Source organism: Oikopleura dioica, chromosome 2 (genome assembly GCF_907165135.1).
Source record: "Oikopleura dioica chromosome 2, OKI2018_I68_1.0, whole genome shotgun sequence".
NCBI lineage: Eukaryota > Metazoa > Chordata > Appendicularia > Copelata > Oikopleuridae > Oikopleura > Oikopleura dioica.
In genome coordinates, this window is record NC_137292.1 from 1,810,460 (window position 1) to 1,834,307 (window position 23,848).

The 23,848-nt window shown below is 38.6% G+C and overlaps 5 protein-coding genes across 6 annotated transcripts; 2 read left to right on the plus strand and 3 right to left on the minus strand.

Annotated features, from left to right (window-relative positions):
- Positions 1 to 1,750: 1,750 nt before the first annotated feature.
- On the plus strand, positions 1,751 to 8,064 carry LOC145696711 (uncharacterized). 2 transcript variants are annotated; one of them, XM_081773793.1, is made up of 9 exons: positions 1,751 to 1,975; positions 2,158 to 2,300; positions 5,345 to 5,508; positions 6,501 to 6,627; positions 6,679 to 6,826; positions 6,876 to 7,137; positions 7,314 to 7,604; positions 7,653 to 7,719; positions 7,766 to 8,064. In XM_081773793.1, the coding sequence occupies exons 3-9, from the start codon at positions 5,348 to 5,350 to the stop codon at positions 7,793 to 7,795; spliced, it is 1,086 nt and encodes a 361-aa protein (XP_081629919.1). In that variant the 5' UTR covers positions 1,751 to 1,975; positions 2,158 to 2,300; positions 5,345 to 5,347; the 3' UTR covers positions 7,796 to 8,064. The 2 variants fall into 2 exon arrangements, with proteins under 2 accessions (XP_081629919.1, XP_081629918.1); XM_081773792.1 differs by lacking the exons at positions 1,751 to 1,975; positions 2,158 to 2,300 and adding exons at positions 3,476 to 3,688; positions 4,241 to 4,298.
- Positions 8,065 to 8,132: 68 nt separating this feature from the next.
- On the plus strand, positions 8,133 to 9,459 carry LOC145696154 (testis-specific serine/threonine-protein kinase 2-like). Its single transcript, XM_081773148.1, has 3 exons — positions 8,133 to 8,179; positions 8,253 to 8,755; positions 9,053 to 9,459. Exons 2-3 carry the CDS (start codon positions 8,299 to 8,301, stop codon positions 9,451 to 9,453), a joined length of 858 nt encoding a protein of 285 aa, XP_081629274.1. The 5' UTR covers positions 8,133 to 8,179; positions 8,253 to 8,298; the 3' UTR covers positions 9,454 to 9,459.
- An 8,476-nt stretch (positions 9,460 to 17,935) lies between these two features.
- On the minus strand, positions 17,936 to 19,179 carry LOC145697264 (uncharacterized). Its single transcript, XM_081774442.1, has 4 exons — positions 18,964 to 19,179; positions 18,760 to 18,918; positions 18,154 to 18,324; positions 17,936 to 18,108 (listed from the first exon to the last, which is right to left on the minus strand). Exons 1-4 carry the CDS (start codon positions 19,177 to 19,179, stop codon positions 17,956 to 17,958), a joined length of 699 nt encoding a protein of 232 aa, XP_081630568.1. The 3' UTR covers positions 17,936 to 17,955.
- Positions 19,180 to 19,233: 54 nt separating this feature from the next.
- On the minus strand, positions 19,234 to 20,783 carry LOC145697265 (uncharacterized). Its single transcript, XM_081774443.1, has 3 exons — positions 20,570 to 20,783; positions 20,086 to 20,235; positions 19,234 to 19,527 (listed from the first exon to the last, which is right to left on the minus strand). Exons 1-3 carry the CDS (start codon positions 20,720 to 20,722, stop codon positions 19,234 to 19,236), a joined length of 597 nt encoding a protein of 198 aa, XP_081630569.1. The 5' UTR covers positions 20,723 to 20,783.
- Positions 20,784 to 20,942: 159 nt separating this feature from the next.
- On the minus strand, positions 20,943 to 23,840 carry LOC145697554 (uncharacterized). Its single transcript, XM_081774776.1, has 4 exons — positions 23,661 to 23,840; positions 22,911 to 23,021; positions 22,669 to 22,781; positions 20,943 to 21,104 (listed from the first exon to the last, which is right to left on the minus strand). Exons 2-4 carry the CDS (start codon positions 23,008 to 23,010, stop codon positions 20,943 to 20,945), a joined length of 375 nt encoding a protein of 124 aa, XP_081630902.1. The 5' UTR covers positions 23,011 to 23,021; positions 23,661 to 23,840.
- Between the last annotated feature and the right edge of the window lie 8 nt (positions 23,841 to 23,848).

Below are 23,848 nucleotides of genomic sequence, written 5' to 3' on the forward strand. Positions count from 1 at the left end.
AAGACCGCCTGGGATCGGTCCTAAAGTCTTTTTTCGGAACATGCAAATTTCATCAAAAACATTGAAAAAGCCTTACTCACCCGAAAATCAACGAGTTTGATTCTGCATGTCATCGATAAATGAATCGCAAGCGCGATTCGAGGGCCGGCGCGTAACAAGGATGAGAACGCAAGGACCAGGGCTAATCGGCGATAGCTCGCCATTCTCAGCGGCTTATCAACAACCCCCGGATATCAAACAAGATGATTGTTCCCGAATCGGCGGGAAACGACCTCTGTAACTTTATCAGAAAGAATCGATCTAGTGACACCTAGTGATTCAGCCAAAAATCATTTCTGGCAAATCAGTTTCAATTTTTCGAAGTGCCATTTTCAAGTTTGATTATTTTTTTCGAAAAAAGATGGTCGATTCAAGAGACTTCTTTCAAATTCAAAGAGGTAATTTTTTCTCAGAAAAATTTGTTTTCAAGACCTCGAGTCCCAAAACAGGAAGCCGAGAGTACCATTGATGTTGACTCAATATCGGCTCTTGGCGGGCCTAATTGAGGAAATCAGAGTGTGATACTGTTAGTTCAGTAGCAGGAAATGGCCGGGACCTGATTTCTTTAGGAATGAAAAAAGTGCTTCCGAAGAATAATAGAAAATTATATCAACAATCAAACGGGCTTCACAAACAGGAGCAGATTTTTGTTGTTGCGATTTTGCGATCGAAGAGTTCCAAAGATTCGATCAGGCACCTATCGATTGCTTCATATTGGAAAAGCCATAATAAGGGGAGTCCTGGTCCTCAAATAAAACTGTCGCTTCTGGCGTGTGGGAACCCCTTGGGGTCACGTGTGTGCCCAAATGATCGCCCCCAGTAATTTTAATTGCCTGCTGTTTTTTCCCTTCTTTTTTCGAAGGTCCCAACTGTGAACAATTAATTTACCCCTTCCATCAAAAAGAAAGAGCGGTATTTTTAATCAGGGAGTTGAATTCGCCTCAGGGCGAGTTCCAAACTGTATTTCTGTGTGCCCAAATTTACAACTGCAAAGTTCAGCGCTCTCGAAGGACTGCGCGGGACCGTTTCATTCTTGTTGACCATAGGAATGGAAAAATTATGGCTTTTAGTGATTCGATATTTATCAAAGAAAAAAAGCTTGCCTAGGAGCGCGAGTAGGGACCGGGGAAACAAGTGTCCTCATCAGTAGGGGAAATCAGTAATTTCTCGTTCTTTTTTAACGAGAAACAAGAAACGTTCTTCTATCTTCTTTAACAGAGAACTGAACAATGAATGGTAAGAAAAAATCGATAAGTTTCATGATTTTCGCATCAGGAAAAAGCTTGGCACTTTTTCCATCAATGGAAGTGAAACTCCCCCAAAAAGTTAACGATTTTTCCGATTCTCAAAAAGGATTTCATCCGAGTATGACATTGGCTTCAAAAACGAGAAAACTTCTGAGATGACCTTTTTATTCATGAAACTATAAATCATAGTTAATTTATTGAAATACTATTTTTTCAAAGAAAAAAAAGTACAACAATTGTTTTTCGGTTTGAATGTGTTAACAAATTGTTTAAATAAAAGCCTTTGATATTATTATTATTAACTTCGGCTTTTGGGTTTTAAAGTCTTTAGTTGAGTCGACCACTTAGTCGAAAAGTGGAGCTGGCCTCGAAGAGTAGCGCACTCCAGGAGTTCTTAGTTGATTTTTCCTCTCCCCTCGCGAGCGCCCTCGTTCCATCGACAAGGACGAGAGTCGCTTCTTCTTCTTCTGGCAACCGACGAGGCGACTTCCTTGATCCCCCGTCGAGAGTTAATAAGGTGGCGGTACACAACTTAAATCGCTCTCATTTTCGAACCGCCACTGGTAGATCACGCATAATTTACTCTCAATTTTTTTCGAAAAAGAAGAAGCGAGAAAATTTCAAGCAAACCTAAAAGAGATTATTTCCAGCTCTAGAATCAAAACGACCGAATTCAAAGAAAAAAATCGGTAAACTAAATCGAAGAAATATTCAGAATTGACGATGAGTCATCGGCGATGACCGGAAAAGCCGCGTGCGGCTTTTTTATTCAAAAAGAAAGCAGAAAATATCTTCAAAAAAATACTTTTTGAAGTAAATGACCCCTTGTTTATCATTTCTCAACACTAATATCCTGACGAATTTTTTCTAGAATCTCCCCCCTTGGAATCTCCGCCAGAAAGTCTCCAGAACCTCGACATCGCGAAAATTCCCAACTACGAAAATCTCCTCCAAGAACTGGCGAAGTTGCATGAAAAGTGCGCCGCCAGTGCTTCGCTAGAAAAGCAGAAACCGGTAAGTCTGTTGCAGAAAGCGGACGGTCCAATTAGCGATCAGTGACTCGGTACTCAAAATTAAACAGCGCCCCCTGCGGCGCGCCTTTTTTTCACTGACGATGAGAACCTTGAGGACTCGTGGGAGTTTTATTAGGCGTGAAAGGGTGGGATTTCTAATGATGATGATTTGGGATAATTATGAGTCGTAATTGACGGTTCTCAAATTCTCTGAATTGACGGAACTTCAAAAATGATTGTCTTTTTCCGCGCTTTTTCAAATTCTTTTTCTAATGTCGTATCTTTGATTTTTGAAATCATGAAAGTTTTATTCAAGAAAAATGTCCGGTAACCGGTTCAAGTTCTCCTCCCCTGGCAAAACACCGCCCTAACGAGGCGAAAAATCGGGACAAAACAAATCCCCACCGCCAAGTAAATTACTCAAAGCTAAACAAACCCAGAACTAGCGTGCTCCGCCACCACCGTCCGTGCGCCACCGAAGATTCCGAATTGTCCGGAACAAATTCACTTTCCTTACTTTTTTCTCGGGCCCACTTGTTTGGGCAATTTTCCGCAATTAGGGTACCCTTGACGGACCTGTCATGTACTGGAAATCCGATCAATTTAAAATAAACTCGCCAGGGAATTTTTTTTTCGAAGAATGGAAACTTCCTTTGGCTAAACTTTCTGTAATTTTTGACCAAAAATCGAGAAAATTTTTAACGAAAAAAATTTTTTCTACTGATTTTTTTATCAAGATATTTAAAATTTTATAATAAACCTGATTTTCCTTTTTACAAAAAAAATCATCTTCAACCCTTTTTCCTCCGAAATCCAATACCCGATAATCCCCGTTTCCCGAGACAAGCACTGAGCATCTGGTACTCCTGTCTTCCTCTGCGTCCAATCATCCCCGTCATCTTCATTGTCCCGGGTCGGCATTACCCCGCGCATTTGCCTTTCATCTTTATTCATGCTTGCACGCTCGTTTTCGTTATTATTTTATTTTACTGCACCTCTCTCCTCGCGAGAGGCGCCTGGCACTAGAACGGTGATGTCCTTCAATAAAACCGGCTCTAATTAGCGAAAAACACAATGGCGGTCATCGAGTAAAACTGGGGGGCGCCATACTCCTCCCGATACCACTTCACGAGTTACTAGAAAAATTACCTGCATCTCCAATCATTCCCTTTTTTTCGCCCGAAAAGTCAAAAGCGAAAGTGTCAAAAAAGAGGCCTGCAACAACCGCAGATTCCAACTGAGAGATTGCCTACCTACTGTCACGCGACAGGAGGACAGGAGGATAGAAGGGGTGATACCTATTGAGGCACTGGGTCCAGAATACTTTAAATACAGACATTCTTTTTGACTTTAAAACTGGAGATTTTAATCAACGAAAATGGCGATGAGGTAAAAATAAAGAGATAAATTTCGATGAAAAAGCCCTAGTTCCTCTCATTTTTATGAACAAGTGACTGTTTAAACGCTTTGAATGTACAGTACTTTGGCTCAGAGTCTAAGAGCTTATGTTCCATCTGAGTGCTCTTTTTGAGTTGTTGAAGTCACGCGCTCCGGGGCTTCGCGGATGATCCTATTTACCGTTGAGAACTTTTTCGATGGCCATTTGTGAGGCTCATCCTCCGAGTCTTGAAGCTTGGGCCCTCTCTCCCTCTCTAGAGCCGGGTAGAGCCTTAATGCTAAAAGGCACTGAGGGCAGCGAGCGTGGCCCCGAGCGCGGATCATCCCCGAGTTCTCAAGTGACAAGCGCCTTTGGCCTGATCTTAAGGGCTCGGCCAGCATATGGCCAGTATGAGGAAAAGTGGCGGGAAGGGACTAGGGCTTTAGGATTAATCTCGCCAAAGCTACTTGAGCTCCAAGAGCTCCAAATAGCAATAATGTAGCGGCGCGAGTTCTTTCATCGAAAAATGATTTTTGAACTTCTTTTCGAACGAATTCGTTTAGGTTTAATAATTATGCGCCGAGCTCGAATATGATGCTGAATGCTGAGGCGAGTTTGAAGGTAAGAACATCTTTTTTTTTTCTGGTCAGGATGGGGATTTCGGGTTTGAAAAACTTGAATTTTAAGTGCTTTGATAAAAATGCCTTTTTTAGATTTTCTTTGAAATTTTACTACCACTTTAATTTTCTATTTTTGGGACTCTGGAAGATCAAAAGCTCACGCCCCGTGATTTCCTGAAATTAAGGATTTAGCCATTATCCTCTCTGGACATATTAAAATTACTTTTGCGGAAAACGAGTTTACGCTCGGCGAGGGCAAATAATTGTACTTGCCTTTCTAAAAGTCCGATCTTAAATAATACACCAAAGTGTTACCAAATCCGGAAAAGATCAAATCAAGCACAAGTGCGAGTTTTTGCACATTCTTGTGCAAATTCTTGAAGCTTCGTTTTTACTCTTACTTTTTCATTGCCCGAACAGATCTTTCATATCAAGAACGTCTTATTTTCGAGAATGCACAAGAATTCTAGAGGAAATGGGGGAGTCTTTTTCGGGCAGCAGCAAAATAGCGGTACGGCTATTTATCAGAGATATCCATTGGTAAGTGACACCCTTAATTTCCCTGTAATCGAGACAAACTCGTTTTCACAAAACCAGCAGCGTTCCAAATTTAAAATTTCAAGAGCGCGCTTGTTCCTGCCCCAGGCGTGCGAATTTTAGGGCTCTTGCGGAAGGGTCCTTGAAAATAACGATGTTGACCGTCTCTAGATCTGACGGGAAATTGCCATCCGTTGAATGATTAACATCAATGGGAACCGTGTGTCCTGTCGAGCGGTACCCTGTTTGCCAAGCGCCAAATTAAACATTTTATTTTACATTTATATTCGCGCATTTATACCGAGCAATTATTTTTTTGCAAAAAAAAAGAGAAATATTTTAAAAATATATTAAGAAAATTACGAATAATTAAAAAATTGAAAGGTAAGCTCGAATTTCGGGAAAAAATAATGCGCTTTTCTTTATTTTTTTGGTCCTCTTTGCTTTCTGATCGCTAATTGGAGTCCTTGAAAGCCCTAAAGATAAAACTTTTTTCATCAATTTTTTTAGGCAATGAGTCTTCTCGACGAATTGAAAGGAATCGTGATCGACCAACAACGAGGAATCCGCGAGCGGGACACGAAGCTCGCCACTCTTCAGCAGCAATACGATGCGCTCAACACTTCCTACTGGACGATCATGCAAAAAGTCCGCAGCTACGATCATCTATTCGGGTAAGCGTCCATCTATCTTCCGAGCTGTCTTTCAACACTAGGCCCTCCTGTTTTCGTTGTAATTTTGGACGAGGGCCATATGGCGCCTCTCAGAGGCAGGAGCCAGTGGTTTTTCGGCACCAGGGAACATATGGCGATATTTTTATTGGACATGATTTTCTTGATTTTTCAATAATTTTTTGTCGAACGGTTTTTGAAACACAACTACTAAGACATTCCGGAATCCGACATTTGGCCGGAGCAGGTGCAAGTAGAGCACTCTCTTTACGAGCCGGGTTTATTGGTGCTCTCGGATCGTAATTGCATGCGCAGGTTCCCTGTTCTCCTTTTCAAGGAGAATTATTTAGCGACGGTTATTTATGAGCCTCGCTTCCGCAACTGAGCATTTTGATGATGATGAACCCTAGACGGCTTTTTTTTTTGTAAATTGTTGTTTCAGCAGGCGGCGGTGAGAACTCTTCGCGTGAATGCCTCCTCCACTTTGTGTGTCCTATTTTAGGCCCAAGCTTTCCTATTCCCGTCCAAGTCCAAGTCATCAAAGGGCCCAGTGAAGCCGATCGGAAATCATTCGAAATCGTGGGAACCGCGATTCTAGTTTGATCCCAGTGATTTCAATTAAGAATCTTGCTGAGTATCCAATGACTAATCTACTGGCTGAAATCATAGAAGAGTACACTGATTCAATCTCCCATAAATAGTTAAGCTAAGATACCCCCTTATTTTTTGATCGTTATAAGCCTGTTCCTGGCACATAACAATTTAACTACTTTTGGAAAGGGCCCCAGTGACGAGGACAGGTAATTTATGCATCAAGGGAGTAATTGGCATTTTCAATTGCAAGCAGACCCTCGTAAAATATCCCCGCCCGGGCGCATTGTTCTATTGCTCGGTAATCACGTGGCACCTCGGAAAAAAGAATAACGACTTGCATAATAAATGAGAAGGGGAGGCTTAATTCCCGGACTAGAATTATTGATCATGGATTATTTCAGAATCTTGACGAATAACGCGAAGAATGCCGCTTCTTCCTCGCTGAATGGAATCACCAATCCTCCTCAAAACGGGACAAGTTCCGTCCCAACTCCGAGCCCAAGCCTTCCTCAGACCGACGAAAGTCAGGTAAGATAAAGAACACTTTGGGAGTACACTCCTCTAACATTCCCTCATAAGGCGGATGTCACAAATGTCAAAGAAAGCAAAGAAGAAGCACAGGAGACGGAAACCAAGCCAGAAAGCTTGCCTGTTGGGATGGGAACACCAGGACTTAATCCTGCTCTCTTTTCCTTGGCCAATTCCTTCGCTCTCGACAGATTCGCTGGTAAGACTTTCTAGAAATGTCACCATACATATTTAATCCGCCATCAAAGGTGTCTCGATGATGAATCTTGGCTCATTCAATTCCGATCTCTCTCCCGACAAAGCCTCAAAGCTCAAGATGAAGTCTCCTTCCAAGTCAACTGTCAAACTCGAGGGCCAAACCAAACCGTACACCTGCAAAGTCTGCGGCAGAAGATTCACTGATCGCTCAAATTGCATCAAACACCAGTTTATCCACACAGGATTGAAACCGTTTGAGTGCCCACACTGCAACAAGCGATTTCGAAGAAAGGACCACTTGAACTCTCACTGGTAAGTTTCAAGGTGTTGATTTACTTTTCACTGAAAGATACTATACATAATATATTCCACAAGGCGGTGTATTGGCACCAATAATTAGTAGTTTTTCGACTTCGATGGCTCCAAGATACAAAAACCCATATTATCGCTCCAGTTTTTTCTTTATGGTTCCTTCATTTAATTTTCAGCAAATCGCAGCATGGCGAAGAGGCTTTTCCACCAGGAGTCCCTGCCCCTCGCCTCTCCATCGTCGCCGCCACTTCCCAGTTGCCAAACATCATCGGAAACCTTCACAACTCCTCCTTGCTCTCCAATGGCTCGCAAAATCTGACAAACGGAAACGGGATAAGCTCGGAACAGTGCTCGATCGAAATCAACGAGGACTCAAACGAGGGTAGTCTTGAAGAGCCATCGCCAAAGAAGATCAAGATGGAGGAAACCAATTGCTTTGATGAGGAGGAACTTACCATCGATGAACTGTAGGAAAAATCTGAAACAAAAAAGATTTTTAAACACGAAATTTCTAGCGGAGAAAACGATGAAAACGTGGCAATTGAACCAGCTGAAGTCGACACTAAACCTGCCTTTTCCAAGGTGACTTTGTCTCTCATTTTTCACCAGAAGTAAAACTTTCCTTCAGGAAATTTACGATAAGATCATGAACGAGTAAAAGCCCTTCCTAACTATAAACCTACTGGAAAAACGACGTACTTCATCCTGAAAAAAAAACAGAGAAAATCCTGAAAAGAAAATCTCAAATTTATCATCCGTTGCCTTTCTTCCTATATCTGTACATATCGAAAACAAACTAACGTAGAGTTGAAAATGTTAACCGCCAAATTTATCATTAATTAACAGATTGAGAGCTGTGTACTAAAACTGAAAAAAGCTGAACAACACTTCAATCTTCAGTGTACGGGAATAAATTATATTGCTTCAACAAAATTTGTTTTTGACTTTTTTGTCTCTAGAATTGAAATTTTCAAATGGTGTTTTTTGTACGAGAGCGTCAGTTCCCTCTGGACTTTTGGGGTCCAAGACCCCATTATAAAAGGTAAGTAAAAAAAGGGATTTCAATACAAAAAAAAAAGAAAGAAAAAAGGGTCGAAAAGGGACTTTTTTTTCAGAGTTACCAGTTTCTCAAAACTTATTCCGGTAAAAAACAACTGAAAAATGAGCGATGAGGAAATCCTAGAGCCTCGTGGTTACATAGTCAACAGAGGATCTATCGGGGAAGGAGCATACTCAAAAGTCCGTCTGGCATTTTCTCGTAAAATTAATTGCGATTGCGCGATAAAATGCATCGACAAGAGAAATGCCCCAGACGACTTTGTGAAAAAATTCCTCCCGCGAGAGCTAGAAATCCTTCCAAAATTAAACCACAAGAACATTATCAGAGTCTATGAGATTCTTGCCGTCTCTGATGGAAGAATATACATTGTCATGGATTATGGGAAAAAGGGAGACCTGCTTAGGTACATCCAGAAAAATAATGCATTAGATGAAAGTGTAGCGCAAAAAATGTTCATGGAAATTTCATCAGCAGTATCATATTGCCATGAACTGGGCTACTGTCATCGAGATCTTAAATGTGAGAATATACTTTTGGAAGATGATCTATCAGTCTTGGGTCGGCAATAAAAACAAAAAAAAAAAGTTTTTTTTAGCGAGAAGACCATAATTTTTATTTTTGCCAAAAAACTTGGCCCGCTTCTTAGCTAAAATGATCGAAAATATAGAAAAAACTGGTGTAAGACATGAACCCATAGTACAGCCATACACAAGATTAAGGGTATCAGCAACGATTTCTTCAATATTGAGCATGATTATACTATGGATTTGAGAATAGCACCGAAAACTTACTTTTAGTCATAAAATTTTCGAAAAAATACTAAAAATATTTTTTATTTGTTGACCCGAATTACAGTCAAACTTACTGATTTTGGTTTCGCTCGAAAAATCGAATTCGACGAAAATGGTGAAATAATACTTTCGCGGACTTTTTGTGGCTCAGCCGCTTATGCAGCGCCAGAAATTATTCAAGGCCATGCTTACGATCCGCGAAAGCACGATTCTTGGTCACTAGGAGTCATACTGTATATAATTGTTTGCGGCAGTATGCCATATGATGACTCGAACGTGCGAAAAATGCTGAAGGAACAGCTCAAAACTCGCGTTCGCTTTCCATCACGATGTGCTTTAACACTTGATCCCGATATAAAAGACATTATCTACAGACTTATCTGTATTGATCCTAAACAAAGAATGAGTGTTTCAATGCTTCATCTCCATAAATGGCTCAAAGACTGTACTTCCAATCCGGAATAATAAAACGAGAAACATTTTTTTGAAAAAAAAACGAAAAAACTGGCAAAAATTGCTTTTCCTAAAGCGATAATTTCCCGAAAACAAGATTTTCCGTCATTCTGTTTTTCGTTACAAAACAAAAACGACGATTTTACGATATTGTAAAATCGTCGTTTTTGAGGAAAAACTTGTTTCGGGGAAATCCTGTGTTTATGGAAAAGCAACTTTTGGCAAAGACTTATTCAATTATTTCATTTGATGCAGGATGACTTTCATATTTTCCGGGAATGATAACGTTTTTTTTATATTTTATTGGCCTCTTTTCGGAGAAAACTGATATAGAGTGCAAACATCATTCAATTAGCTGAAAAGTGCTTTCGAAGACATATTTAGACCAGTGGTTATCCGTTATAATTACCCTTGGAATCGCTTTAAGTGATTTACAGTCTCTCTACTGCACCCCGATTATTGGTTCAGTATCACCTTCAGGGAGAGTATACGCATTCAAAAAACAATCAAAAATTCAATTTTCCGAGAAAGTCGAACAGAGTAAAAACCGATAATCGGACCATTCTGATCAAGCGACTTTCTTTTTTTGATTTGGACTTTTTAATCATCAATTCGCTGAATGCATAATGCATCAAGCGATGCTATGTAATGACTGTCGAGATTGAAATTGAAGACGAACCAGGTTTTTACTCAAACGGGATGATAGAGAACATCAGCTTTTTATTCAACACGAAAATCAGTGTTATACGCCGCGTTTTTTGGGGTATTTTGATTTCGGTCGCTACTTTTTACTCTGTAAGTCAATTTTATATTTTTCTTTTTTATCACCTAGTAGATTTTTACAATCAACAATAATTGCCGACTGTACTTATCTCGGCCGACTTCAATTCGGACGGTAACTCATCCGATGAGCAAGATGAACATGACGAACATTTACATCTGCCTGAACTCGCAGCATTCGATGTGGAGAATTAAGGAGTTCTACTCAGAATACCCCCATCTTTACCATCTCATCCCAGGTACAATTAGTTAATGGCTCCCCCGATTTTTCTGGCCCTTTCTATTTTCATTTTTTTAAGCTCTTTATGGAAACATGCAAGATCAAGTGATTGAAGGCGAGAAAATGGATGTCTCCCGCGTTCTAGCAGAGCTGAGCCACATCAGCCTCTACGAATTTCTCGACAAAACAGCTGCTGAAATCATTCCGCTCAGATGTCGATTCAACATGAAAAACTGCCCACTTCCTCAAATGAAGACGACAAGATATGGAAAATGTCTTTTTTATAATCTAGGTAACTAAATTTGCGGAACCTAGCAATTGGTCTCAGTATATAGAATTTTGATTTCAGAGTCTTTCGGCGAAATAACAATTGCTGGACCACAATCTGGACTGGTCTTTTATGGTGCCTACAATAAAAGTGATCAGGTACCTTTTTTTACCCATTCCGGCTCCTCATTTTCCCGTAGACAACTGGAGCCCTCCAATTTGTTGATGGCCTTAGCATTTTCTACGGAGACGGGGATGAAGAATTGATGCTGATGAAACAGCGAACCACTGCCCTGCCCGATTTATTAAGTCAAATCTCTCTTTTTCGTCATGAATACGAGATGAAATCTGAAAGCTGCGCGACCAAAGATCTCTATTTTTATCGAACATATTCTTACGAAAAATGCCAGGTACCACCCCAAATCATTTTCCTCCATTACATTATACTTCAAAGATGGATTGCAAGTATCATCACATCTTCAAACGATGTGGCTGTCGACCTCCATACATCGAAAACCCAGGCGATTTGTATCAAGACATCCCGAATTGCACCTTCATTGTTCATGCTCGTTGCGTTACAAAGAAACGGGTTCACAGAATATGCGACGGAAAATTTCTAGAGACAGCAATTACCAAACTCTCAAACCATATTCGAACAAAATCATATTCTATGAGTTTATTTTTATATTTTGTAACGGCGACGATTTACGTTTAGACTATGAAGAGGAGTCCTCTGAACCCGAATCATTATTTTGAACCTCACTTAGATTTTCTTCACTTTCAACTATCAAAACTGCGGCGACTGTCCCAAAGATTGCGAATACAAAAACTACGTCCGCAGCGTGGAGTACGCCAAATATCATCAACCCATCCACAAGTTCCTCTTTCTTAAAGACCAGAATTCACTTATTCTTAGAACCTTGGAAGGCTTCAGAAGCCAAGAAGGCAGTAAAGGTATCGACGTCGCCGCTTTTCAAGTCTTCTTTCCAACATTGACTTCGACTGTTCACAAAGAAGAAGAGGATTACACCGCGCAGCAGTTTTTCTCCGAGCTTGGTGGTGCTGCTGGACTTGTTCTGGGCATTTCTCTGATTTCTATAATTAGGAAAGGAATCTAATTCAGAAATCATAAAACTTACTTTTCTTACTGATTATAGAATGTTTTGGTCGATGAAGAGTTAGACTTAGTCACAGGACCACGATCTCATAGTTTTTTGGCCTATGGAGTCTGCCTTAAAAATTGACATGGAATAAATATGAAAAAAATTCCCTCTCAGAATGATTGATTACTCCATCTCCCTCACGGTGGAAAGAATAATCAGTGCTCAGAATATGATCCTGGAAACGTTCCAAACCGACGGCAAAAAAGTCTCTTCCCAATCAACCCAAGTTGAACCCCTCTACATACCGACTTCTGCAATCAACGAAGACAAGGGATCAAAGATTTTCTCACTTAATTATTTGATATGAAACTCGAAAAAATCTTCTCTCAGGCCGGCGTTTTTCAATGTACCAAAAGTATTTGCAGCATACGAACCCGTCTCATTTCAAAAAAGATGAACCAAAGTCATTATTCGGCCTTTTCCGCCAAAAAGAAAAGAAGATCAAGAGCCACTCGAGAGGGAGCCAGGCGAATATTTTTTATTTTGAAAAAGCATGATGATAAAATAAACGAATATTTATGTTTCTTGAATTGTGTGGCGTCCCTTTCTTTTCATAGAGGAATAATAATAGTTGTCGTTAAAAAAACAACAACTGTCCGATTCTTTGCGAACAAAATTGTAACCCTCAGTAAAGGCGTTTGATACAAATGAACTATTGATAACACATAAATTGGATCGTGAGAACTAAACCGGTCGCCTATCAAATCTGGTTTTTGAAAGATATTTCTCATTCCTTGAGTCAAACCGAGACCATGAGGATTTTTCTTTTATGTCTTCTTTTCCGGAGGTTCGAAGCTGATTCAAGAGCAGAAAGAATGGAGAGAGTTGTTTCACGATTTTATACTGTTTGGCACTCAGAAGAATTCGACAAAGATGAGGTAATCTTATGAGCTGTAAGGAAAAATGGATCGTTTGACAGGTTTCTGCTGTTTTGAATGAAGTGATTGCCGATTTTGGAATCAAGGATGATATTTTGTTCACCGACCTGTCTTCCCATAAAGTGGCAAACGTCAATATTTCGAACTATGACCTAGAGGAGATCTGTTCTATTGGAAAAGTTCGATCAATTACCAAACGACAAAGATAGGCTTTTCAAATAATTTTCTTTAAATAAATTTAAAGATCTAAAAAGCCCTAAAAGAACTGAAGAATCATATGATTCATATGAAGGCAGCGACGATGAAAGCAGTGACTTCATTTTGATTAAGCCAATTTATTCTGACCAGACGGGTTTCCAGGAATATCTTCGAATTTTGGGAAAATGTGATCTACGCTTTCTAGAGATCATCATTAATATTACGAGTGGTCGATATTCTTTTGAGAATTTTAAACCATTTCCGGATATTCGTGGAAACCCCCTGGTATTCATCTGGTGACTCTTCCTTTGATGATGAGGACTCTTTTTACTTTATTGAGGGAGAATACAGAAGAAGGCCACAACTGAGGCATGATGAGGACGTCAACAAACCAATAAGTCAACGACAAACTACAACTACAACCTCAACTACGAATACACCTACGACTACAACTACAACTACGACTACAACTTCAACTACAACCTCGACTACAACAACTACAACCTCGACTACGACAACGACTACGACTACAACAACGACAACTTCGACAACGACAACGACTACGACTACAACAACGACAACCTCGACTACGACAACGACTTCAACTTCTAGTACAACTACAACTACAACCTCGACTACGACAACAACTACGAGTACAACATCAACAACAACTACAACTACAACAAAAACGACAACTTATATAGGTGCATGCTCGGCACTTTTAGAAAATCAACGGAAAAAGCGAGACTCTTACGCAACTGAATTCAAAAACGAGATCAAGATCAAAGTCATCATGCTTACTATACAGCTGATAACTAAAACAAAACTCGACAAATCAAGCTTTGCTGAAAAAGCGGAAGAAAAAATGCGAGGCTCAGGATTAAAGCTTATTAAAATGGTTCCATATGATCCAGACACAACTCTTTTCTTTTGGACTCAACAATGCTTTCTTCTTGCGACAATTTCCTGCAGCATTGCTTTCGTTTTTATCAACACAAGAAAGAATGGGAAGGTTTCAATTTTATCTTCGTTGATTTTCGCGCTGGTTCCAATCATCGAAATTCTTCCTCCTGTTTTTGTCTGGTACGAGTATAACACTGTTTCCGAACTCGCCGTCGACCCTGTTCAATGGGTTTCGTTCTCGCTGATTATGTGTGCATCAATAAAGCTTCTAAGCCACGTAATAACGATTTATCTGCTGACGAGAGGGAAGAAAAAAGAAGAAAGAACGATTTTGATAAAAACATTCAAAATAATAGTGGAGCATAAAATTCTTGACAGCTTCTTTTTGAAAGCCTTCGAGGTTTTGCTTGTGTATTTTTACTATTCAAGATTTCTGGGTGAGATTTCTGGTACTAAAATTTAACCATAATTTGTTTTAGTGCATGGAAGCCCTGTTTCAAATTCGACGTATATCTCGCTTCTCTGCTCATTCGTCACTTACTTTCCGAAGATCATCCAAGTCATGGTGCAGGTACTCAACAGAGTTCTGAAAGCTGGCTGCGTCAAGAAAAATATCGAGTTCGCAGACGATCAAAAAATGATTGAACAAAAAGGAGCGTATCATGGTTGGGCTCCGCTCGCTCAGAGAGTATTGAAGTTTTTGCTCAGTTTAACAAAAATATCAATCGGTAATTGATTAATCAAAGTCATTCTAGTTATTTATTCTTAGTTCTTTGCGCCTTGTTGATCTCACTGAATGATTATATCATTGACTTCTGCATTGAATTCAATCAAGAACATAAGATGGACAACAGCATTTGCGCGCAAATTGATGATAACTCTTTATCAGTAAGTAAAATTGTATCAAGAAGATTTCATCATTTTGCAGGTTCTGAAAGGAAGAGTGAAAATTGACGGCAACTGTTTCGAAAAGAAAATTCTCGAGTCGGATTATCGAACTTACAAGACCATTGTTCATCCCTTCAGAACAGAATGCATGCTCAAAAGTGAGTTTATCATCATGACATTCACGATTGGAATCCTCATCGCATCAACTCTTATTTCCACCGCGATTTTCTTCAATTTGCCACCAGCTTCTCCCGGGAAATTGAAGTTCAACTTTTGTCTCGCGATCAAAGATGAAAGTCAAGAGAATGAAGAAGCAGAAAATTCAATAGAACCAACCGAAATAACTCCACTGAATCCTGACAATGTACCATTACAAAGCTCTTTTAATATGTTTTGGGATGGTCATCGGTTTTTGATTGGCTCTAAAAAGGAGCACAGGCCTTCTCTTGACTAAAATTTTTTCATCAAAATAAAGATTCAACAAAAATGGACAATATTTTTTCGAATTTCTAATTCGTATGTCAGTATTTATTTAATTTACTGTATCACCAGTTTTTGCTGCATTGAAGAATATTCTTGTTGTCGAATATACGTGGCTTTGACGAGTTCTGTGATGAGTTTCTCTTCTTTGTCATCAAGCGGGTTCCTGAGCATTTGTCGGATGTAGTAAGACTGCAAAAAACTCATTAAATCAAGAATAGACCTAGCTTTTACGAGAAATTTTAGAGCGTCTGAATAAATGTGAAAAGACTTCATGAGCTTTTCATAGGATGGGAATAAAAGTCATCTCTTGAGTACTCGCATTTAAGCAAGAGAAAATTTGGAAAAAAGCTGAGATTTTATTAACAGAAGCACGGAAACATGCTCGAATCTCTGCGAGAGTTATATTATCTTTATTTGATTCATTTTTTCTTAAGGATCAGAATGTCGAAAAATTTAAAAACGCGCAGCTAAAATGATATAACTTCTTATAGTCGGGTGGAAAATACACCGGCATCGACCCGAAAAAATTTTTGTCATCAAATTTACGAGGCATTTCTGAAGCTGTGCAAACAGAAACTGCAAAAAATGTTATTGTCAAAGGATTTCTTCTCCCTTTCCCTGGGAACATTGATGAAATACGAGAAGAAGCAAAAACCTTGAAGAGTTTTCGTAAAAATGAGGCTTGACATCAAACCGGTGTTAATGCTCCTTTTTATTTTAAGAACACCGTAATATTGTCAAATTCATTGAATTTATTGACGAACATCGGCCAGCATGGGCACAAGTCAATATGTGTTTCATAATTATGGAAAAATGCGGCGCAGGGAGCTTGGTTGATTGGATTTCTGAGAAGAAACAAGCAAAGGAAAAAACTTCGATAATGGAAGCAACCATCATTGGAGCACAACTAGTCTCTGCCTTAGGATATGTTCACGAGCAAGGGCAAATTCACCTAGACATGAAACCAGCAAATGTTTTTATGATGGAAGATCAGTTAACAGTAAAAAATATATTTTATGTTTGATATTACTTTTTAATAGCTTAAATTGGGAGATTTCGGGACGACGAGAGAATTTAAGGCATTTGCTGAAACAATAACAGCATCAAATTCGTCGACAGAAGGTGTTTTAACGCATACGCCGTGTTATGGAACAGCCGAGCTATATAAAAATGAGAAGGTCCTATTGTCTCCTCGGATCGATATTTGGGGCTTTGGTCTAATCTTACAAGAAGTCATTACCCTTGAACATGCTTTCGGAAGGGTCAAAAACGTACCTACAGATCATTATGACGAGATAAGTTATCTTTTACATGATTCAATATATTAAAAATCTGTCAAGTTTTCAATATCCGTAACGATAAACGAACAAAGCTCTCTTCAATATTTGGATCGAATCATAAATTTGATAAATTTGAAGTTCTTCTGTCCAAATGTCTTAACGCTGAAAAGCATAGAAGACCAAAAGATGCAACAAGATTGATGAGCGAGGAAATTTTCTCGTCATTTTTGACCGCGAACAATAATCAAGAAGAAAAATTGAAGAAAACGATCAATAACCGCAGTCAAATTTGTGAGCCTACAAATGAAAAACAATCAGAGGACATGACAAAATGGACTCTTGCTAAACTCAACAATTTTATCAATACAAATCAAGACGTTAAAATGATGAGGAAATGCAGGGAAGAGATAACCCGAAGACTTTTCCTCCAAGGATTGGCAAAAAGCCCTGAGAGAGTTAATTTTTCATTATGAAGTCTTTTAAATAACAGTTGGTTTCCGAATTTCCGGAGTCCGAATCTGGACATTTTTAAGATTTTAAGGCATCTTAGTGGGACAATTCAAAATCGACCATTGTCCAAATTTCCGGACTTTTTTTCAAATTTTATTCATAAGCCATCATTTTCTCTAATTTAAAAAATCACGGTTAAATTAATTTCTTTTTTTAGGCGCAAGCTGAGCTTGTTCGCGAGGTTGAAGAAAGGGAGTAAAAGTAAGAGTTATTTAGTGGTTTTTCTTACATAATCTCTTTGTATTGAGCCCGTACCAACGCTGTTTAAGAACACTTGGTGGGACATACAATTTTTTCCGGTGACCCAAATTTCCGGACATTTTCTCGGAAATCAGGGGACAAAATTAGTCCGGAAATTAGGAAACCAACTGTAGCTTACTTAAAGAATACATCGTCACCAAAAGAAACTGGTCTTCACCAAAGAGGCCCCCTTGCTCAATCAAAAACCCCGAGAAAACAGAGTTACTATAAGTTTCGTATGGAGGGATCAACCAAAGACTTTTGGTATGCTCATTTTGATGGAGAATATGTAAAGCGACAAATTGAGACATATAGCCACAGTGACGCTGTTACCCTTATTCGCGGAAAAGACAATTCAGATTTATACAACTTGAGTCTTCAAGATACAGATATAAAAATGTCAGTTGCTCTCATTTTCAAATATTATTTTAAATTCAGGAGACGGGGAGCTGAAATTTCTGAGGAAGAATTCGATGAAAAATGGAAATTATATCACAAAAAATAATTGCAATCCTGATCATTTTTCCGCTGATAAAATTATTCTCAGAAATACAGATTGACAATCTGGGATTGTGAATTTTGATTCAAAAAGAATTTTAACAGTGTATTCAATGTTAGTGATATGTATTTACAGGCGATAAGGCATTATAAAAGAAGGAGGTATATTTACTGTATCACAAGCTGTTCTGCATTAAAGAATCTTCTTATCGTCTAATATTCATGGCTTTGATGAGTTCCGTGACGAGTTTTTCTCCCTTGTCATCAAGCGGGCTTCTGAGCATTTGTCGAATGTAGTAAGACTCTGGGTTCATCAAGTCTTGGAGCATTTTTGAGGTCATTTCTTCTTTCTGCATTTCCTGAAATAAAAATTGTCTTTTTTTTCCAAAAAAGCAGAAGCTTACGTAAACTGATTCTTTTATTTCGCTCTTAAGTTGAGCTTGAAGAACGATGGATTCTACTTTCAATTGCTCCTGGACTTCTTTCTCGAGCATCTTGAAGTCTAGTCTTTGTTGATGGCGCTCGGCAAGGAGCAAAGATTTAAGCTCTTCTACTTCTTTGCTTTGCTCTTCGATCTTAAAATTGATACGTTCAGTTCATTTCTAAAATTGCAAGGATGAAAACTTTATAAAATAAGTTCTTGGTCAAACCAATCGGTAATTTCCGTTGTACCGCGTTTTATAATCGCAAGGGTTTGATTATGAGCGAGAAGTGCTGTAGAGTGCGGCCTTCCGTTTCTATTAATATTCATCATGAAAATTAGTCAACATCAAACTACGAGGGAACATATTCTGTTCGAATATTCAAATCTATCCCTCTAAATTAAATTATTGCCCCTATATACCTATAATATGATGTATAAAATATGTTCATTTCATATCGAAATTTCGATAATGCCCACTGATATCCACCTATATAACCGCAACCCATTTCAAATAGATTATTATTGATTTTTTTGAATTCCTTGTAACTTACAGGCTGTCAGCAAAATTCTCTTCTAAAAGTATTACCTTTCGATTTTGAGCGGCGATCAGATTTTGAATTTTTCCTTGTTGGATGATATTCTGGACTTCTTGCAGTGCCATCGTCTTTTTAACTCGCCCTATGTCTTCTGAAATATAGTTGTCGAGTGATTTGTTGTCCCAGGCCTCCAATTTTGCTTCAATTAACTGAAAAAATTTCTTTTTATAAAATGAAAAGGCACGTTGTCTCACCTCAATTTCGTGAAGAACATCATCATGGCCAGTTTTCAACCCCTCTATGTCATCGTCATATCTATTTGGGTCAATGTCCTTTATTGGGTCAACTTCATCTTGAAGCTGTTGGATGGCTTGTTTGAGCTCTTCGATGTCATGGGCACTTTCAGAACTGAAGCTGCATCTGATTCCGACAACAGACTCTGCAATTGCGCCGGGAATTGCTTTTGTCATGTTTTAAAATTAATCCCTAAAAAATTCTTGATTTGCTCTTTTTTCGATGTTTTTTCAAAACAGTCCTGAAATTCCTCGTGCCAGCGTGCTAGTATTATCATCGCTTAGACAACTCGTAGTCATGAGCGCACCGTTTCTACTGAATTGATCTTTCCTTCCATCATCAATAAGTAGAATCGCCGATCTTGCGTTCTCCGCATTTGGGTCGATTTGAGCCTCGAAAGTTACTTTGAAAAATGAATTCAACGAAGTGTCTGGATTTGGAATGTCGGCGAGGCTGATGAATTCAGATTCAGTAATGGCTTCAATGTCTTGAACTCGGAACATTTGAATTGCTGGATTATCGACCTGAATTTTTTATTAAAAAACCCTTCTCTGCCCTCCCCTCTCGCGCTTTGGATCTTTAAAAAGGTGAGAAGAAAACCCAATAAAGGACCCGTTCTTGACGCGCAAATCCTTAATCCATTTTTACGCTTGACTTTTAGACGTCGCGGCCATAATCTCATTCATAACACAAGATGCTGGGCAGATGCGATAAGCATAATAACGCTCTTAGTTGAACTAGACTTCGCCCTCTTACATTTTTATGATAATTCTTACGTATCAACTGGCTGATTCAGACCTTGGCACTTAGAATCCAGCTCACTGCTACTGCCAAGTGGAGCTTTTCTAAAAAAATGCACGACAACAATTGTTATTCAGAGTTCAGCAGCTTGTACTACTCAAGTTCGAACTTTGAAGACAGTCTACGGACCAGAGACGATTAACGAGACTTTACGCAACTCAAGTCCACGTACTTCTATGATGACGCAAATGCATATTAGAACACTGATTTTGTAGAAGAGACTGTAAAAGTTTTTCGCGAAATCCCCTCTAAAGACGCATCCCCGTAAATTATGAGTGTACCTGATTTTCAATAAATCGTTTTGACGCCTCTATATTTTCATCACCAATAATAATGAGCTGCAGCGATGACATAACGAAGAAACCTTCTATGTTCTCTGTCTGTAACTCGTGATGCGACAGAAACTGCGCGGTTATTTCTTCGATTTCAGCCTGAAAAAATACTTCGTTAGCAGAACTGTCTTTTTGGCAGTAAACTTGACGTCAATGTTCAACTTTTCTGTCAAACTGGTAGATTTGAAGATAGTTCTGATGAATGTGTCTATATTGTTTGAAATCAGAGGTTTTTCTCAAGATAAACGTCTGACGTTCTCGATTCAAGAAATTTCTGACACTGTCATGACTCATGAGTCAGCGATCTTTTAAAACTCAATATGTTCGAGGTTAGAAACAACTCTTACACTGACAAATTACAGACTAAGCGCGTCAAATAACCACAACTAGTAATTTCGTTTGACTAGAATACATCAAATTCAGTTTTACTCACCGCTAGGTCTTCGACTTGTTGCTCTAGAATAGCGATTTCTTCTGAAGAAGGTGGATCGACTGGTTCTACTGTCGGTGGTTCTGTAGTTGGAGGTTCTGTTGTTGGAGGTTCATCTGTACATTCTCCATCAGGATAATCATAATTGCAACCCATGAATATCCTCGTGAAGCCAAGATCTTGATGGGAGCATACACACTGTATCGTTTTAGTTTCACCACTGTTTTGTGCTCAGACTTTATCCAATCGATTTAGTCAAAGCTTCATCATGGCTTAGTAAAAACAATCTGTTTAGGCGATGATGAGAACGTGTTGAAGTCAAGAGCGCATATGAGCATGTCAAGTGGCTAGGATAATTTACGGATTAAAAAAGGCTTCAAATTAGTAAAATATTTTCATCGTATCTTTTAATGACTGTTGCGAGCACGGTCCTGGTGCATGAGACTTGACATGTCTCGTCATCGTCAAAATCGCCGGTTGGTTTCGAACAGGAATCTGAAATTGTACCAAGGGGAATATCTGGAAGCGCCACACAGCCCTAAAGAATAAGATAAATGACCATCGATGAGTGTACTGAATATTCCATTTTTAGAAAGCTCAAATTCTTGACTGATGACTACTGCTAAGAATGTTTTGAAAGAAGAATGTCCACGTTTCAAAACGGAAATTCTATTAAATTACCCTCCATTTTCCCCTAATAAAGGAAACTGCTTATACAACTTTGGGAGCGCTTTCTGTTGCCGTTTTCCTGGCTGACCATTGCTTCCAAACCTGACATTCTTTGACGGTTATAAAAAGAGTGTCATAATTTGAGAAGCGATCAGATTAAACTTTGACGATTAAGCTGATCCTTGGTTTATTTCCGTAATCCTCCGTTTTAGAGCCATTGGGTTTTGAGTGCGTGAGGAAGGTCCATTATAGTATTATAACAGGATAATGTCATTTCCTTTTCAACTCATTTTTGGCATCAAAACTACTCTTACCCATAACTTATGGGCCATAAGTCTTACTTATAAGTCTCCTTCCTCTTATATAACGAAAGAAAGAGTAGACATTGTGGCTTTTCTTTTGAAATTGATTATTACTGAAATACAGAAAAATTCAGGGGTCGCTAGAGACAGATTTTTTCTGACGAAACACTTGTTTATGGTTACCCTTGCAAGGCCCCGAAGCTATATCAATAAATTTTACCCGCGACATAGTCTTGCGTTTTTGGTATTTTCTGGTGCATTCTTTCGGGCTATACGATGACGGTCATCGCGTCCACTCAATCATGGTAAATTACAGTCTTGATCTCCCGAGTTTTCAGCGCTAGAATCAAGTCAATCTATCAATGGAATAACATCCCATCTTGACGTATCTTTTTTGTCATTTCGGGAAACAACTCTCCATTCTTTGACAATCTTGGTAACATTCAATTTTCATAATTGAAAAAGTCTCCTTTTATAACTCATGTTTGGCCGTTTACGTGTACTTTTGATGTTAAGGGGCTCTTGAATTTAGAAACGTTGCGACGTAATGATTAGAGCCGAGGATGTTCCGATTTATGAGTGGCTCTTTATAGTTTATACTTGACCTGTGGAATGGATTTTAAGGGTTGGTACAACAGTAAACCTAGCTTTCTGCCACTTATTTTCTCACAATTAGCCAGTAATTCCCTTATTTTGAATAAATTTATATACATTCAAAACGATTTTTGGTAGAATTAGTCATCTTTATGTATAAAAGTATCCGATTTTATTGTCAAAATTGTCAGAAAAATTGAAAATTTGAGCTTTTTTAAGAAATGTGTGAATTTCGTCAGCTATTTTACTCAAGAAAACCGCTGAAAACCTGCTGACAACGTGAGATTCAACATGTTTATACGGATGTCAAACAATAACGTCATTTTTGAGTTCCAGAAAGAAGATCGAAAAGCCTAAAAAAACGGTATCTCCAACGAAATATGGGGATTAAATGAAACCGAGGCGACATTACGAAACACGCCTCGGCATGTGATTATGGTCGAGATTTACCAAAAAACTTTAATTTGAAAACGAACCGGCGGTAGCCTTCCCTGGCCATATTTTATTCTCAGGAAAGAATTATTCAGTGGAACTTACGTTTTTGTTTTGACTGTTGAAGTTGACCGTCGTACTTGTTTTTGCTGTACTTCCATTTATTGAAGATGTCCTTGATTTTGCCTTCGAACTACTTGATGAAGGCAAAGCTCTTCCTTTTCAGGGATCGAGTTCTTTATCCTTTTGTATTTGAAAAAGATAGGATCGACAGACAGCAGTGGAGCCTGCAATTTTTTGAATTTAATATTGGATTAAGGCCAATCTACTTATTTCTCGAACCAGACCTGGGTGCGGCACTTTTGATACGTCGATTTCTTGTCCCTTTTTGTCTACAGGTGCAGTTTGACCAAGCGCCGCCAAGTACCATAATTTTTTGTACAGCATAGCTGTTTGACCTTTAAAATCGAGCATGAAAATGAAGATAAAATATGATCTGATACAACTAATGGGTTTGCGACTAAGCATATTTGTAATAAAATAATCAATGATAACTAATCATCCCTATTTATTTGAGTACGTACCATTTAAAAGGTATTGTTTATTCACTAACTATTGAATTAGAAAGCTCTGTCAGCTCAAGCTTGACAAAAAGGACATTCTTTCAAAAGCAGCGGAAATTCTTAAGCGCAGAAGTCACAGAAGAACTGCAGATTTCACCAACAACCCATCCCAATGAAAAAAAATCAAATGGAGCAGTTGTCAAATCAAAAAGAAATATGATTTCTATTCAATAGCGTGTTAGAATCAATTTATCATATAAAAAACATTGAAAAATCGTTGATTAATTCTCCGAAAATTGGACGAAATCTAGATTATCCGTGTTGTATTCCGTAATTATGAGTTGGCTTTTCAGACATTTCATGTTTTATGATGCAACAAGGTCCAACAAGCGATCCTAATCGTGGCAACTCCTTCAGCGAATGAGCGCGCGGTTTCATAACCTTTTAGAATGCCCTTTTTCTAAGAAAATTGAGCGTTTTCATTTCCGCAAACTTTATTCTTGTGGTTTCAGAAAATTAGCAAATTCGACTTACAATTATTTTCTTTGAAATATTTCTTCTTTTATTTCTCTTTTTGTATTTTTCTCTAAAGCTATTTTATGAGAACTTATTCGTTTGTATGCCAAAAAAAGACTGGAATTTTGATCGAAAAGAAAAAAGTGCGATTTGTTTATTACTGGTTTTATTCAATCAACCATTTGCTCAATTTCTCGAGTCCTTAA